At 40.1% G+C, this 15,728-nt stretch overlaps 1 protein-coding gene across 2 annotated transcripts in view; it reads right to left on the bottom strand.

The window, feature by feature from the left end:
* The window catches only part of Cpne3 (copine 3), a 47,067-nt gene extending 32,041 nt beyond the window's left edge, over positions 1-15,026 (bottom strand). The window contains exons 1-4 of one of the 2 annotated variants that reach the window (XM_069991019.1): positions 14,938-15,026; positions 3,913-4,052; positions 3,438-3,617; positions 1,702-1,776 (exon numbers count right to left, since the gene is read on the bottom strand). In XM_069991019.1, coding sequence (XP_069847120.1) covers positions 1,702-1,776; positions 3,438-3,617; positions 3,913-4,044 — 387 coding nt within the window. In that variant the 5' untranslated portion in view covers positions 4,045-4,052; positions 14,938-15,026. Of the gene's footprint in view, positions 1-1,701; positions 1,777-3,437; positions 3,618-3,912; positions 4,053-14,059; positions 14,221-14,937 lie in introns of those variants that run through there. The other variant, XM_069991020.1, reaches the window with a different exon arrangement.
* Between the last annotated feature and the right edge of the window lie 702 nt (positions 15,027-15,728).

Below are 15,728 nucleotides of genomic sequence, written 5' to 3'. Positions count from 1 at the left end.
GTATTGATCAGTACAAATAAGAGAAGTACCAATTAGTCAACAGTTAGGTTCAACTCTACTCAGCTGAGGCAACCTTACTATTTTCTCTGGTTATATCAATCATCTATTAACCCTCATATATTGATTTCTGTTTATGCTTGTAACTTAGGTGCAAGACAAGTTATTTTTATTCTTTGAAATTAAAGATTTGTTTCTCCAGCAAAAAACAAAGAAAGAAAGAAAATCTAACCTAGAGCCAACAATGTACAAGAAAAACGTATTTGATAAATGCAATAACTCTTTAACATGTCTCTCTCTAGACGCCAAGCTTCCAGTCTGAGAAAAAGCATACCAGGCAGTGGTTCCCTGGACAGAAATTCGAGAAGCCACAGTGTTTTAAATTGGTCACCATGTAATAGAAATCTACAGGATGATAAAGCACATATTCCTTTTATCAGTGCCAGTAATCTGCCATGGAAGTGATGGTGGGTGTATAACAGAGTACAAGAACTAAAATCAGGGCTATGAAGGTGGCTCAGTGGTAGAGTGCTTGCCTTGCATGCCTGAGGCCCTGGGTTCAATTCCTCAGCACCACATAAGCAAAAAGAAAAAAGCCGGAGGTGGCACTGTGTCTCAAGTGGTAGAGTGCTAGCCTTGAGCTGAAGAGCTGAGGGACAGCACCCAGGCCCAGAGTTCAGGCCCCACGACCCCCCAAAAAAAAGAACTAAAAGCAGTCATAGAGTTTATAGGTTCCATTGCCATCTCTTGAGGAACAATCCACTATGGAAAGGTATGATCTACCAGGATTATCTTAAGCTGGGTAGCTCACACCTGTAATCCTAACCACTCAGGAGGCTGAGATCTGAGGATCATGGTTCAAAGTCAGTCCATATAGAAAAGGCCATGAGAATACAGGTGGACCTGTTGCAACAATGAGAAGTACAAGTTGTCATGTTGAAAATGAACTTTACAACTTGGGGGGGGGAGGAGGATGGGAAGGGATGGGAAGGGTAAACAAAGGAGGAGGCTACAATGCTTGATAAGAAATGTACTCATTATCTTGCCCATGTAATTGTAACCCCTCTGTACAGTATTTTCACAATAAAAAAATTAAAATTAAAAAAAAAGAATTCATAGAAAACATGAAAAAAAAGAAATGTACTCATTATCTTGCCCATGTAATTGTAACCCCTCTGTACAGTATTTTCACAATAAAAAATAAAGTAAAAAAAAAAAAGTCCATGAGACTCTCATCTCCAAGAAACTATTCAGAAAAGGCCAGAAGTGATGCTGTGGCTCAAGTGATAGAGTACTAGCCTTGAGTAAAAGAAGCTCAGGGATAGCACCCAGGCCTTGAGTCCAAGCCCCAGGACTGACACACACACAAAAAAAAAGATTATTAAGTAGTTGCATTCTAACTTGGGACTTGAGCTTCCCTAGGTAAGGGACAAGCATCACCAATTACACCTGATTTCTATCTAAAGGGCAACTTAAAATACTGAAAGAAGGGATCCTCACACCTCATTTCTCTCCTTTTAGTACAGCACATTATGGGAATTTTGTTATCACTGTGGCAAAGGAGAATGGAAGACAATATTCAAATGACCAAGCATAGCTGTAGAATATTAGTTTGAGATATATATATCCTTGTCTATATTTGGATATAACTTCAGCAGGACTAATTGTGCTAAATCTTTTGAAACAAAAGACAAATGTCTTTACCGTAATACTCCCTTTTCCAGCAGGTTTTCCATTTTTAAGTACCAGTGGTCGAGTTATCCTTTTACTGGAAACAATCTATTAAAAGTAAAGAGTAAAGAGTAATATAAAGTGCTATTTCATCTCAACATGTAAACATTTAAACTGAATAATTTCAAAAGAAAAGGTTAAGAATAAAGTTCATTTAAATTCATTAGATATGGAAACATTAAAGTCCATTCCTTAGAGGTAAAAAGAATGTAATGACATTTAAAATTTATCTCCACATTTAAAACTCTGGAAAAGATTTCCCAAAAGCCTACTCTGTCAGATACAATCTCCCGGACCAGTAGTTTCTTTACTAATTGTTTCAAAGTTTAACTTCTCTCTTGTCATGGGAAACTAGGGTCAGATTTTCATCTTCTACACAGATCACTGAGCTGAAACCCTGAAAGATAAAAGGTAGGCCTCAGAACATTCAATAAATGTGATCCAAAATTTCAACTAACACATAAGTTTAATATCTGTTTGCAGAAAACATCACTTTGCTTAGAATAATATTATACACTGACATACTTTCAAATTGACATACTTCTCAAATTCATTAGAATTTCAGTTACATAATTTTTATTCAAACAAAACAAGACAAAACAAAATACTTCCTTAATTTTCCCTATTCATGTAAGTTTTACAGATCAGGTCCATTTTGTAATGTCTTTGGGAGAGTAAAAACCATGGTCTCCAAGTAATTCAATACTGAAAAATAATCTCATAAAACACAACTTTGGTTAAATATAACTCATTGAAAATAAAATAGACTCCTCCCTACTAAGGCTTTCCTCAATTTATACAAATGGTCATGACCTCTTCCAATAAATGAGACAGAGCTAGAAGTTAGTAGTGACAGCACACACATACTTGCTCTGACCAAGTTTATCTTACACAGGTAATAAGGCAGTAAGGCAAATTTTAAACTGAAATATGATGCCAAGATGAGGTTAGTGAAGTCCTCCATGCTAATCTAGCGGGTCAGAGAGGGCTCAAGGGGGAAGTGAAGTTTAAGGCAACACCTCTTAGGTGGAAGAAGAGCAAATCAGGTAAACTGGTGGTGCTTGGGCATCAGAGTCTAGAGGTATCATCATACTCGGAGAACATCAATCAGAGAAATTAACAATATATCAACAGGATTACAACTTGACCATAAAAATAAACTATACTGAGCTCAGCAAAGCTGGAATCTTGTTTTTTGTTTTCCTCTGTGTGTGCCAGTATCCAGTCTTGAACTCAGGGCCAGGGAGCTGTCCCTTGAATATTTTTGTTCAAGGCTGGTACAGACCACACTTCTTACTTTTTGCTAGTTAGCTGAAGGTAAGAATCTCATGGACTTTCCTGCTTGGGCTGACTTCAAACTGTAATCCTCAGATCTCAGCCTTATGATTCGCTAGTATTATAGGTGTGAGTCATCAGGGGTTTGATTTCTTGAAATGTCTAATAAATCATCCCTAACTCAAAAAAAAAAAAAAAAAAAAGAATGCGTTCTGCCAGAAGCATATGGTCCTTAACCCCCGCACCCCACACACACACACCACACACCATCATAAATTCAACAACCTTGAAGGCAATCATACTACTATATAAACTCAGTTTCTAAAGTGATTATTTTCCAAGTTTAAAAATGAAACTAGTGAATATTGGTCAAAACATCGAAATTTTGGTTAAAGATTCAGCTAAGAGAGAATGTAAGAGCTATTGGTACTCACTTGTCCAAGGGTACATTCACATTCTCCTAGGAAGTCATCATCACTCAACTCAATGGTTTTGTTGTCGATGTCATAAATTCCAAATTTCAATTTCTGAACCACTTCAAAGTAGTAATCAATAATAAATGTCTTGGAAAACTTGGGACTCAGACAATTCTTAATTCTCTCTGTACGTTCAACCTATACCCAACACCCCAAATGAAAACAAATAAAAAAGTTTCTTCAGATCAAAGGTGCACTTGGATTTTAGCATCTTTATGTACTAAATGTACATAAATATACATATATATATGAATAAGAAACTAAAGGGCGTTTCATATGGAGAATTCCACGAGCCAAGGCACATTTTCAAAACAAAAAGCTACAGCAACAAGTTAGATGGCATTACATTTCTAACAGTCTAAAAAAGAAACTACTCCTCACATTGTGAAAAGAATAATTCAAATGGCTCTTTGCCTAAAGTATTTAGTATTACCTCATACCACTGATGTCCACTTGTGTTTAAAAATAACACACACAAAGGGTCTGACTTCGAGGCTACATCTTTATCCAAGAGATTGTCACAGGAAACATTCAGCTCCACCTTGGTAACACACTGGGCAGCCATCTCTGCAGCTATAAGAAAACCAATGAGATGAGAAGGCAGGTGACCGAGTGCCTTTAAGAAACTCACTCACTCCTAGTGGAAACAGCTGATTTTCAAGATCAATTGCTAGATAGGCTTGCAGAGTGAACATGATGGAATGAGACTGTTTCTCTATGAGACTCCTGGGGATTTGCTATTATGGACTCAGCCCTGTGATGTGACTTTATGCACTTGGCTGAGATAAAACTCACCAGATGATAGTAAAAAGTACCTCTTAAGATGGCAATTAAGACACAGTTATCTTTTCAACTCAGTATACACTTTATCGTTCAGAGAAAGTCCAAGCACAATCTCCATTTCTTTTTCTTTGCTTAAAGCTACACATTGCTACAAAGCACAACAGATACAATTATTACCTAACTTTTACTTTATTTAACCAAATACATAGGATGTTCCAGTTTTAAAAAAAATTTTTGACTAAGTAAGAGCCAAACCTTGGGCATAAAGATACCCATTATCCCCTTCCCTCTACTCTTGCCCACATGTCTACATATTTTACAGCAATGGTTCTCAATTATGGCTCTTACTAGAACCATCTTTAAAGATGCCAATGCCTGTACCTCACAAAGGCATTTGCTTTAACTGGGTTAGAGTACAACTTGGACATCAGTCACCTAGATTTTCCTAATGAGTCGATATAAGGTAGGCAAGGCTACTGTTCTACAGGGGGCATCCAACTTAGGCCCTCTTCTCTCCTGCTGTGCCAAGGAATATCAGAGAAAATCTCACTGACCCAGACCCTCCGCCCCCTTCTCCCCCAGCAATCTCCAGTCGGGGGGGGGGGGGGGGGGGGGGGGAAGAGCACTTGAAGGGGCAGTACTGAAGAATAGCCCTGGAACTGAAAGGAACTGAATCCAGTGCTAGCTGTTTAACTACACAAAAGTAACTTCATATCCTTGAATCTAGAGTTCCTCATTAGTAAAAAAGGGAGATACTATCATAACCCTAAATCTGTTATGCGCCAGGAATTTTGTCTTACATTTCTTATACAGAATCTATGGAATAAATTGTATAATTTCTCCCACCTTGGTACAAAATGGTTTAGTCTTGTAAAGGATTGTCGGCGGCGACACCCAGGTAGATAATCATAGAAGGAAAAAAAAAGATCCCTAAAATCCCTGCAACATGTAGAGAAGACTCCATCAGCAATCAGAAAAGTCTTTCTAAGGATAGGGAGAACACAACAGAGAATGGAGATATTTATGTACTAAGTCTCTACCAAAGAGGTAGAATATTATCAACTGAACGCATTTTTCCCTCTTAAAAACGTTTATATAAAAGCTACAAAACATGTCAGGCATAACTGATTATTCAGCAAACTGCTGACAATTACATTAGTTCTCTGTGGACAGAATGCAAATTGCTCCTATTGTTAGCAGATCCTCCTCTCCTGAAAATGACTGTGACCTCTGCTTCTCTTTTATGTCTAAAAATCCATTATGTCTGCCTGGGAAGTGGAAGCTATTACATAAATGCTCAGGTCTGAAGCCTTCGATTGCAATATTCATGAAGTTGCTTTTTCCACTTGCTTTCTAGTAATTATTCAAACATGATATGCAAGTTGTTAAAAGAGTAACAGAGTATCTCACCCACAAATCTGCTTCCAGATAGATTTATTCAATAAGCCTGCCATGAGGATTCTGCTACATCAACTCCAACCCTTTCTTTAGAAGTGGAGCTACAGGCCTTCCCATGTATAGTTACAACCCAATATCAAGTCTTTGGTATATGTCCACTGCCTATTGTGTAGCCTTCCTTCTAGCAAGACTCCATTGCCATCTCCTACTCCTATCAGGATTTCATCAGTACTGGCTAAAGGTGAAAAATACAGCCAGGCACTGGTGGCTCTTTCGCAGGACACTGAGATCTAAGGATTGCAGTTCAAAGACAGCCTGGACTGACAAATCGGAGACTCATCAACTCCAATTTATCAGCAAAACAAACAAACAAAACTGAAGTGGACCGTGGTGATGAAATTGAGAGAAACTTCACAAATCCTGACTTGGAAAATGGCTCAACTGGTAGAGTGACTGCTGTGAGGAAAAAAAAAAAAAACTTGCAAGAGTTTGAGGTTAAGTTCAAGCCTTAATACCGATTTAAAAAAAAGAAAGAAAGAAAGACAATGATGGCTGACCAGAGCTTACCATATCTTATGAGCTAAACCTGGAATTCTTGACTTAGAGCATATTTGTCCCCAGCTCCTCTGCCTCTCTAAATTCTTTCAGCTCTATACCAGCTAGGTACAATGGTGCATGCACATAATCCTGGCATTTGGGAGACTGAAGCAAAACTGAGTTTGAAATGACCCTGTCACAAAACAAAACAGAACAACCCACTTCAAAGGATACTTTCATAAAATTCATGCTTATAACCAACCTGCTATAATGGCCTTCATCTTTTATTCCTTCCACTGATAAATGCACCCACCTATGTCTTCCTAAAGTAGACATCTGTCACCATTGGCAAATTACTTATCTGTACCTCAGCTTCCTCATCGATGGAATGAAAAGTACATTACAGGTGCAGATTTGTAACAATATCTCTTAGATGTGCCATAAATTTCACCAGTAATTTTAGCATTTCCTGAAATAATTTAATAGATTGTCTCTGCATAGATGGCTTACTTTAAAATAGTGGACATAAAGCACCTCTTTCACCCTTGCTTATGAATAACTTTGGAATAATAATAAATGAATCATTAACTATAGAAATTTTCCACAATCCTTTCAGAAGGGTTTGTCTGAGTTACCTAGGCAAAGTTAGTGACCTATTTATCCTAAAACAACTGAGAGCGAGAGTCAGTGACCACCTACAAATGCTTTCCATAAACTTCAGTCACCCTACAGCTACAAAGAAGGCAACTGGTGATAAGAGAAAATTCTGAGATTCCTAAATTTAGATACAAAGATTAAGATGGAGGGAAGAGCAGATGAGAATGGATTCAGTTAACAACCCAAGGCCAAAATCACTGTAAGACGGCTCCATCCTACCTTGAAATCCTGGTCTGAAACCCTCAAGAAACACCTAGAAAATGACTTTGCCTTCAGATCAGATCTCCAATCAATAAGTCACTCATACTTCTATTCTAAGACTATTACACGAACTTTGCCCACTTCTCTTTGCCTACAGCCCTCTTATCTACTGCTACTGCAGGCTCAATGTAAACAATTCATGCTCTCTTTTCTCCAAATTTTCATTACAACATATGCTATCTTTTTAGATCCAGTGGATGTTTTTCAATTGCTACCTAGCCTTGCTACATGTGACTAGAGAAAAATGGTCTCAGATCTAATCCCTTCTTTCATTCCCCTCCTGCATTGCGCTCTCTCTCTCTCTCTCTCTCTCTCTCTCTCTCTCTCTCTCTCTCTCTCTCTCTCTCTCTCTCTCTCTCCCTTCTTGCAATTTGGCACAAATCTGCAGTTCCAATGTTAGAAAAACTAGCTTGAAGTTGCGAGATCATGAATTTGAAATAGGCTTAAGCTATGATAGTTTAAAAAAAAATTATTCAACAATAGCCTGAGATAACATTGGCTATTTCTTTTAGTTCTAATACTGTGATTGACTTAAGTGTCATCCTATAATGCACCCTGTGTGCACATCTGAAAGCAAGTAGGGATAATCATGGGACAGCTGGCGTGAGGACCAGCAGCATCAGCAGTAAATATCCCACACTGTTACTCAAACTGAATTGCTCATGACTGTAAAACGTGTCTCCTCCAATAAAGCAGCAGGAAGCAGTAAGACTGTACCTCCAAAAGTTGCTACATAATGTGGATGTCCAGAAGTAAGGGCATGTATTAAAAGACTACTGCATATGCTCTAGCTTAGCTCTTTTTCAGACAGCTAGCATACTACCACTTGAACCACAGTTCTACTCTCAGTTTTATTAATTGGTTAAATAAGAATCTCATAAAGTTTTCTGTTGGTGTGTCAAATGGAGATCCTCAGATTTTAAGCTCCTGAGTAACTAGGATTACAGGCATGCACCATCAGTGTCCCAAAACAATTTATTGAATACATTCTACGTGTCCTAAAAATGGAAGGGGAAAAGCAACAACTGTTACAATAGATAAGAGGGCTATGGTCAAGGAGAAGAGCCCATAGCTCCGGAAGGAGGATCATTTATAAAACAGATACCTAGTTTTTTTAATGCAAAATTAAAATTATGCACTTCAGACAGAAAGCAATCCAGTGCCTGCAACTATATTCTATTTTAAAGAATGGGCTCTATGTTGTCACTGATCATTGGATTTTTTTTAAGCCCATTAACAGGAGAGAAGTAAGATAAAAGGGGGAAAAGACAGCTAAAAATTCCATACATCTGGATAGTTTTCCCTTTTTCTAGTTTAGAAAGTGCTTCCAAATAACATTTTACCTCCGACCCTTATGAAAATCATAATGATTACTCTTCATATTGTTGCAGTGACTAAAATGTTAAACATTCAACTATCTGAACTGACTACCTTAGAACACGATGATAATTTTCAAAAGATTGATAATTATCAAGACACTGCAAAGTGCCTGTTAGGTAAAAGATGAGTTTCTCCAAGTCAAATTACTCAGCCTAATTCACCACCACTAATAAATGGTAGAACCAAAGCTAGGACACAGACTTCTTTTTCCCACCATCCCAAAATGCTTTCAAGACATTAAATTAGTATTTGCTTAGTATAATTACAATATTTTTATTTGATTCATTTATTGCTTATTAGTTAATACAACAAATGCCATCTCTATCTTTACACAAATTAATAATAAGGTTTTTAAATGTTCAAGGATATTATTTAGGCTGTATGTCTTGCGTAAACAACAGCAACTTGCCGCAGGAGGGGAAGAACTGGAGAGTTTATATTTGTATCACAGCAGTTCTTTTTGTGGATAGCCCATTAGCCTATAAATGACTTAAGGTTAGGAAGTACGTTCTGCTTCTAGGACATCTCCATACACAGGTAAGCTGGACCATTTTAGACCACCAATATTTATTCTCAAGAATTGTTAGCTTTCTGTCGCTGTGACAAAAATACCAACTCTTCAGCACATGAGCCCCTAGGGGATACTGAAAATTCAATCCATAAAAGGAATATAACTGCATTAATAACCAGTCTGGCTGTGGATGGAGTCAATGATGGAGTGCATGACTTGCATGTTCCAGACCCTAGACTCAATAAATAAATAAGTAAAATAAATAAATAAGTAAATAAGTAAAAAAATAAAATAAAATAAAATAAAATTTACTTCAGTAAATAAAATGAATGCAAGCTGAGAATAAAACTCTAACATTAAAGGATTTAAACAAACCCTGTCTTCTATTTAGTAGGAAAATACTGATGCCTAGAGTTTTTGTTTCTTTGTTGTTGCTTTAATCTCTGCCACAAAACAGGAGAAATGGGGAAATAGAATGAAATCAAAAGCAAATGCATAAGAAACAGAGAAAAGCACACTCTTTCCTTTAATTAAGAAAGATATAAACAGGAATGATTATCAGATCCGGAATAAATTACATTGGACACAGGTGGGCTTGTGTGGAGGAAAAGCATTAACTTCTTTAGGTCTTTTTTTTTTTCCAACTGTTATACTACTTCAGTTTAATTATAGTGAACACAGAACTTGTTTAATGAATAGAATATATCACAATTATTTATAAGAACTAAAAGGAGAAATGGAAGAACAAGTTTTCCAAACTTGGCCTCTATCTTGCTCTACTAAAAAAGGTAGATATGAAAAATATATACTTAGATACTTTCTCACTAATTAAGGACTTCTGCTTGAAACTGTGATTAAAGTCTCACATAACTTGAAAACATAATGCACTTCAACAAACAAAAGATAGGGTCTAGTCTATTAAGTAAATGCAGCTAGAGGAGGAAGTGAGTTTAACTACCCACAGATTCTCACATTTTTAAGTTCTCAGTACCTGACAGCAAAAACAAAAAGTTTTGTAATACCGCATTTTTTCAAAAGTGTTTACAGGCACTAAGAGGTAGCTTTTCATAGTAGAGTATGTGCTTAGTCCTGTCCCTACACTTGTCTCCCAAGTTTTTTGTTTTTTGTTTTTTTAAGTTTAAACTGTCATTAGTGTGGGGCACCAATAGCTCATGCCTACAATTCTATCTACTCAGGAGGCTGCAAACAGAGGACTGCAATTCAAAGATAGACCAGGCAGAAAAGTCTGTGAGACTCTAGCTCCAATTAAGCACCCAAAAACCTGAAGTGGAGCTGTGGCTCAAGTGGTCATTGCTTCTCACGTCTAACACTTCTCTAAGTGAACCTATACTGTACTGTAACTCTGATGGAACAGACTTTTCTAAAATGTAGATGCAGTGCTGAGATAGTATAACTTGAAAAGCATATTAGTAATCTCTTTAGCCTGCTATGAATCATAGAATAGAATAATACATTTTAAAGACTAGTTTTTAGAGAAATTAAAGAAAAGGCCTTAGTTGATATCTTTGTAGCAATAAGATCAAGATAAAACTGTATGTACTTCTTATTTATTTATTTAGTGCTGATCCTGAGGCTTGAATGCATGGCTTAGGCAGTGTTCCTAAGCCTTTTTGCTCAAATTCATGATCATATACTTATCTCAGCATCCTTGCTGATAATGCCATCAGGAAATATTTGTTTTGCTTTTTACATCTTTGGTTTAAAAAAATTCTGAGCCTTTAAGAGATTAAAAAAATGTGCACCAACAAGTTTCTCTTTACATTTGTAGACATATCTTTTAACATGCACTGATTATAATCTTAAAGTCTAGCAGCAGAAGAAACTAAGAGCTTCAAAATATCTAAGTAGCTGATTGGTATGGTGTATTGCAACCTAACCACTGCTTTGGTAATTACCACAAAAACTAAACATACTATATCCATTTGGTAAGAGGATATTTCAAAATGATTTATCAACCTAACTGTACAGTACTTCCTTTCATTTTTTAATGAGCAAATTGTATTAATACACTACCTTCCTAAACTGACCATTGACTGATTTCCCTGTCATTTTAAAATCTGTGATCACATTTTACTAAATTATTAAATATAAAAAGAATGAACAGCCTCTCCCAAAGAACTCTATTATCAGTCCACATTCAATGTCTTTCTAACCTGTGTAAATATAGTTATCAGAACTTTATAACAATGTACACATAATAACTGCATTTGATAATCACTATCAGAATCTTATAGTTATCAGAACTTTATAACAATGTACACATAATAACTGCATTTGATAATCACTATCAGAATCTTAAATAATGTTGTTAAATTAAGTCTAGGTGTTAATTTAAATCTGTTTCTTGGCCAGTACTTTAAGAAATTTCCCAAGCTGGCACTAGTGGATCACACCTATAGTCCTAACTTTGCAGGAGAATGAAATCTAGGATTGAGGTTCTAAGCCAACCTGGGAAGGAAAGTCATAAACAGGAAAGCCTACAAGACTCTTTACCTCCAATTATTTAGCAAAAAAGCCAGAAGTAGAGGTGCAGCCAGGTGGTAGAATGCCAGCCTTGGGTAAAATAGCCAAATCCGAATAATAGACTCTGAATTCAATCCTCATTATCGTGATACACATACAAAAAAAAATTTCCAATCATGTAATTTATCCAATGTATTTGGATTTTAACACTCAGAAAAACTAACAAGATAAATAAAAACATAAAGGAAAACACTGGTGGAAAGAAAGCTAGATTGGTAATACAGAAGCTAGAAGGTAATACAGGTCTGATAGGAATATCCTATTTTAGCTTCTTCCAGCTTGCTGAGTCCCGTTGATTCTAACTGAAAGATCGACCTGAGAGATAATGCTTGCATGAACAGTAATGGTTCATTATAATGTTTAAAAGTCAAAATGTCTTGATATCACTTTTTCATTCGACATTATCTTTCTTAGTTTTGCTGAGAGCCATACGTTTCTGGCCTAATAAATAACCTGTGGAAAGAAAATTTGAGAAGTGAAGGAAAACAGTTAATAGAAAAAAAAAAAAAAAGCCCAGTGATCACAAGAAGAAAATAAGGCAAAAAATTTAAAAGTTACATTTACAGCTATATGAAAGGGATGTTGCTTGGTGGTAGAATACTTGCTGCCTAGCATGTATGAGGCTTCAGGTTCATTCTCAGTACTTCGGAAAAAAAAAAACAAATACCCCCCCCACACACACACAGCTGGGCTTGGTGGCATATAATTGTAATCCCATCATTCAGGAAGTAGATGTATCACAAGTTCAAGTCCAGACTGTGCTAGACAGACTCTGTCAAGAAAGAAAAGGAAAGAAAAGAAAGAAAAGGAAGGGAGGAAGGGAGGGAAAAGGGAGGGAGGGGAAGAAAAACAAAACCAAAAACTCTACAAAGAGTTGAATGAACACTGCATATACTATGAACTGGGTTTCTAAATAGAAGCTAACAGAGAAAATAAGTATTTAGGGTATGGTAATGTGGCTTAGCAGTAGAGTACTTGCCTAGCATGCACTAAGCGCTAGGTTCAGTGCCTTAGCACCACATAAACAGAAAAAGTCGAAAGTAACGCTGTGGCTCAAGTGGTAGAGTGCTAGCCCTGAGAAAAAAGAAGCATTAGGGACAGTGCTCAGGACCTGACTTCAAGCACCAGGACTGGCAAAGGAAGAAAGAGAGGAGAGGAGAGGGAAGGGGAGGGGAGGGGAGGGGAGGGGAGGGGGGAGAAGGGAAAGAAGGAAGGAAGGAAGGAAGGGAGGGAGGGAGGGAAGGAGAGAGAGGGAGAGGGAGAGGGAGAGGGAGAGGAAAGAGAAGAGAGAAGAGAAGAGAAGAGTATTCAGGGCAGCAGAAATAAGGAGTATTAAAATATTTCATTTACTGAGCAGAGCTGGGATTGACTTTAGGGCCAGAGCCATCCCCTAGCCCAATAATATTTTTAAATGTGTAATTGTTAGGTTGTCTTACGTTTATGTGAAAATGAAGAGCATTGTGTAGAAGATGTTCACACTTATAGGTAAAAGTGGGAGAGGTATCATTAAGATACTCCCAGAGGCAAAGAATTCCTGGAACCTCCTTTTCATCAGGGGCTAGACCAAGGAGGAGAAATCCTGAAAGGAATGGCATAGTTCATTTTGGAGTTGGCAGATACCTTTTAGTCTGAGGACCAGAAATTCAGTTCCACAAATCATATAGAGAATCTCAGAATGGTCCAGTCCTGGAGACTGGCCTTTTAAAGTTTTTCATCCCAGATTGGGATGCTTTGTATCAATTTATCCAGCCAGAGGAACTGCCTTTTTAAAAATACTCACAAAATCAAAATTAATTAAAGAAAATAAAGCCCCGAAGAACCTCAGATTAACACCTAAGGCATCTATTGGTGCAGTCCAATTGCCATCACATAAGTCTCCCATCCTTTGCCATTTTCCTTTACCTGTGCTCCAAGGCCTGTACAGGCTTTGAAGAGATGAGGATGGCAGCATTCACAGCTGGAGTTTGCTGATTCCAATTAATGGCCAAGGCAGGACGAAGGTAAGAATAGTAGCTTACCACTAGGTGCCCGGCACTTTTCTAAATATTTTACAAATACAAACTTCACCAAATCCTCTCAACAGCTCTCTGACACAGTAGGTATTTATTTATCTCTGTTTTACAAATGCAGAAACTTGCTCTAAAACGTTAAGTATCCCGCTTAAGATCACACAGCTAATCAATCCATTTCAAAGCCTAAATTCTCCTTTACTTAAGTCCTCAGACTTGTGCCCTAAAATCATTCAGACTTACATGCAAGTCCTGCCACACTGAGTTTCCTGGGGTAGCAAATAGATAACAGCATCTAAGTGTCTGTGAGCATTAAATAAGCCAACATCCATAAAAACGATCAAGCAGAGTTGTAAGACACTGTAATCAATAATTGCTATATTTAACACCTGATTTTCTGATTTTCCACGACAGAGACGGCCATGAAAAGGTCACAGTAAGAAGCAAACGAGATAACCATTAAGTGCATCAGGAAGAAAACGATGGTCACTTGGGCTTACACAAGTTTCTGGCAGGGAAATAAGCGCAACGGCACTTCCTCCACGCCCCTTCTGTAGAAAGCCCAGGGCACTGGACAGCTTCGAAGCAGGAACACGAACTCCGGAGGTGCTGAGCAGTATTCCTCCGAGCCCTTGCTTTACTCTGATGGGCGATCACCTCCGTCCGCCTCACCGGGCAGTGTCACGCACGCACGCCTGGTTCACCCGGTTCACCTGCGGCGCGGTGCAGGGGCCCCACCCCGCTGTCCCGGGTGATTCTGGGACCCTGGGCCCCCTGCCGGCTCCAGGCCACGCACCTGACGCTCCTCCCGGGGGCCCTGGGCACCGCGGGCCCAGGCGCCAGCTCCGCGGTCAGGAGGCCTTTGCGCCAGGCCCAGCTCTGAGAAGCGGGACCGGCTCCTCGGGGAGGCGCTGCGAACCCTGCTTTTCTCTCTGACTGTAGCTGTTTTTTGGGTTTTGGAGGGGGGCACTCCAGGGGCTTGAGCTCAGGAATCTGGGTTCTTTCGGCTCAAGGCCAGTCCTTGAGCCACGGCTCTACGTCCAGCTAGAGCCTCACCAACTTTCCTGCCCGGGCTGGCTTCGAACCTCCATCGTCAGCTCTCAGCCTCCTGAGCAGCTGAGGTTACAGGCGTGAGCCACCGAAGCCCGGCTCGAACCCCGTGCCTTTACAGGCCGTGGGCCTCGCAGGCAGGGCGCCCCGCTCGTCCGCGGCCGCAGGAACCCGAGGAGCAGAGCAGCGCAGGCCGGGCGGGCCCGGGGCCCGGAGCCCGGAGCCTGCGGCCCGGCTGCCCTCCGCCCCCCCTCCCGCGAGAAGCTGGTGGTTGGCCGGGGTGGGGGGCTGGCACACCCGCCCGGGAGCGGGGGAGGCCCGCACTCACGTGCGAATCCAGGGGATGGACGTCTAGCGAAGGTAGTGGAAAGGTAGAGTCCGCAAGGTTGGCTGGGCTGCCCGGGGTTTACAGGAACCCGGAGCTGGAAGGGCAGATGGGTGGGGGCGGGAGGGCGGGGCGCGGACCGCGGAGGGTGGGGAAAGGGAGGTGCGGGGAGGAGGGGGCGGGCAGGGCCGGGAGGAGGGGGCGGACAGGGCCGGGAGGAGGCGGGGTCTGTCACCGGCAGCCCACACAGCTCCCACCGTTCACCTAGCCAGTGATTTTACTCAACTTCCTGCCAGTAGGCTGTTTGGGGGGGGGGGGCTTGAACTCAGGGCCCGGGCATTGTCCCTGGGCTTTTCTGCTTGCTCTACCATTTTGAGCCACCGTCTCCACCCCCCCTTCCAGTTTTCCAGTGGCTAACTGGAGATAAGACTTTCCTGCCCTGACTGTCTGCAAACCGTGATCCTCAGCTCTCAGCCTTCTGAGTACATAGGATTGCAGGAATGGGCCAGTGGTAGAACGCTTGCTTTGCATGCATGAGGCCCTGGGTTCGATTCCTCAGCACCACATAAGCAAAAAGAAAAAAGCCAGAAGTGGTGCTGTGGCTCAAGTGGTAGAGCTCTAGCCTTGAGCTGAAGAGCTGAGGGACAGCGCCCAGGCCCAGAGTTCAGGCCCCACGACCGGACCCCCTCCCCCTGCCAAAAAAAGAAATGCTCTCGTTAACTGACTTATGTAGCTGTAACCCCTCTGTCCATCACCTTTAATAAAATTTAAATTAAAAAAAAAAGCTATTGAGG

Source organism: Dipodomys merriami, unplaced genomic scaffold (genome assembly GCF_024711535.1).
Source record: "Dipodomys merriami isolate MVZ:Mamm:240054 unplaced genomic scaffold, mDipMer1.0.p SCAF_4, whole genome shotgun sequence".
Classification (NCBI taxonomy): domain Eukaryota; kingdom Metazoa; phylum Chordata; class Mammalia; order Rodentia; family Heteromyidae; genus Dipodomys; species Dipodomys merriami.
This window is presented reverse-complemented; position numbering and strand designations above follow the sequence as displayed.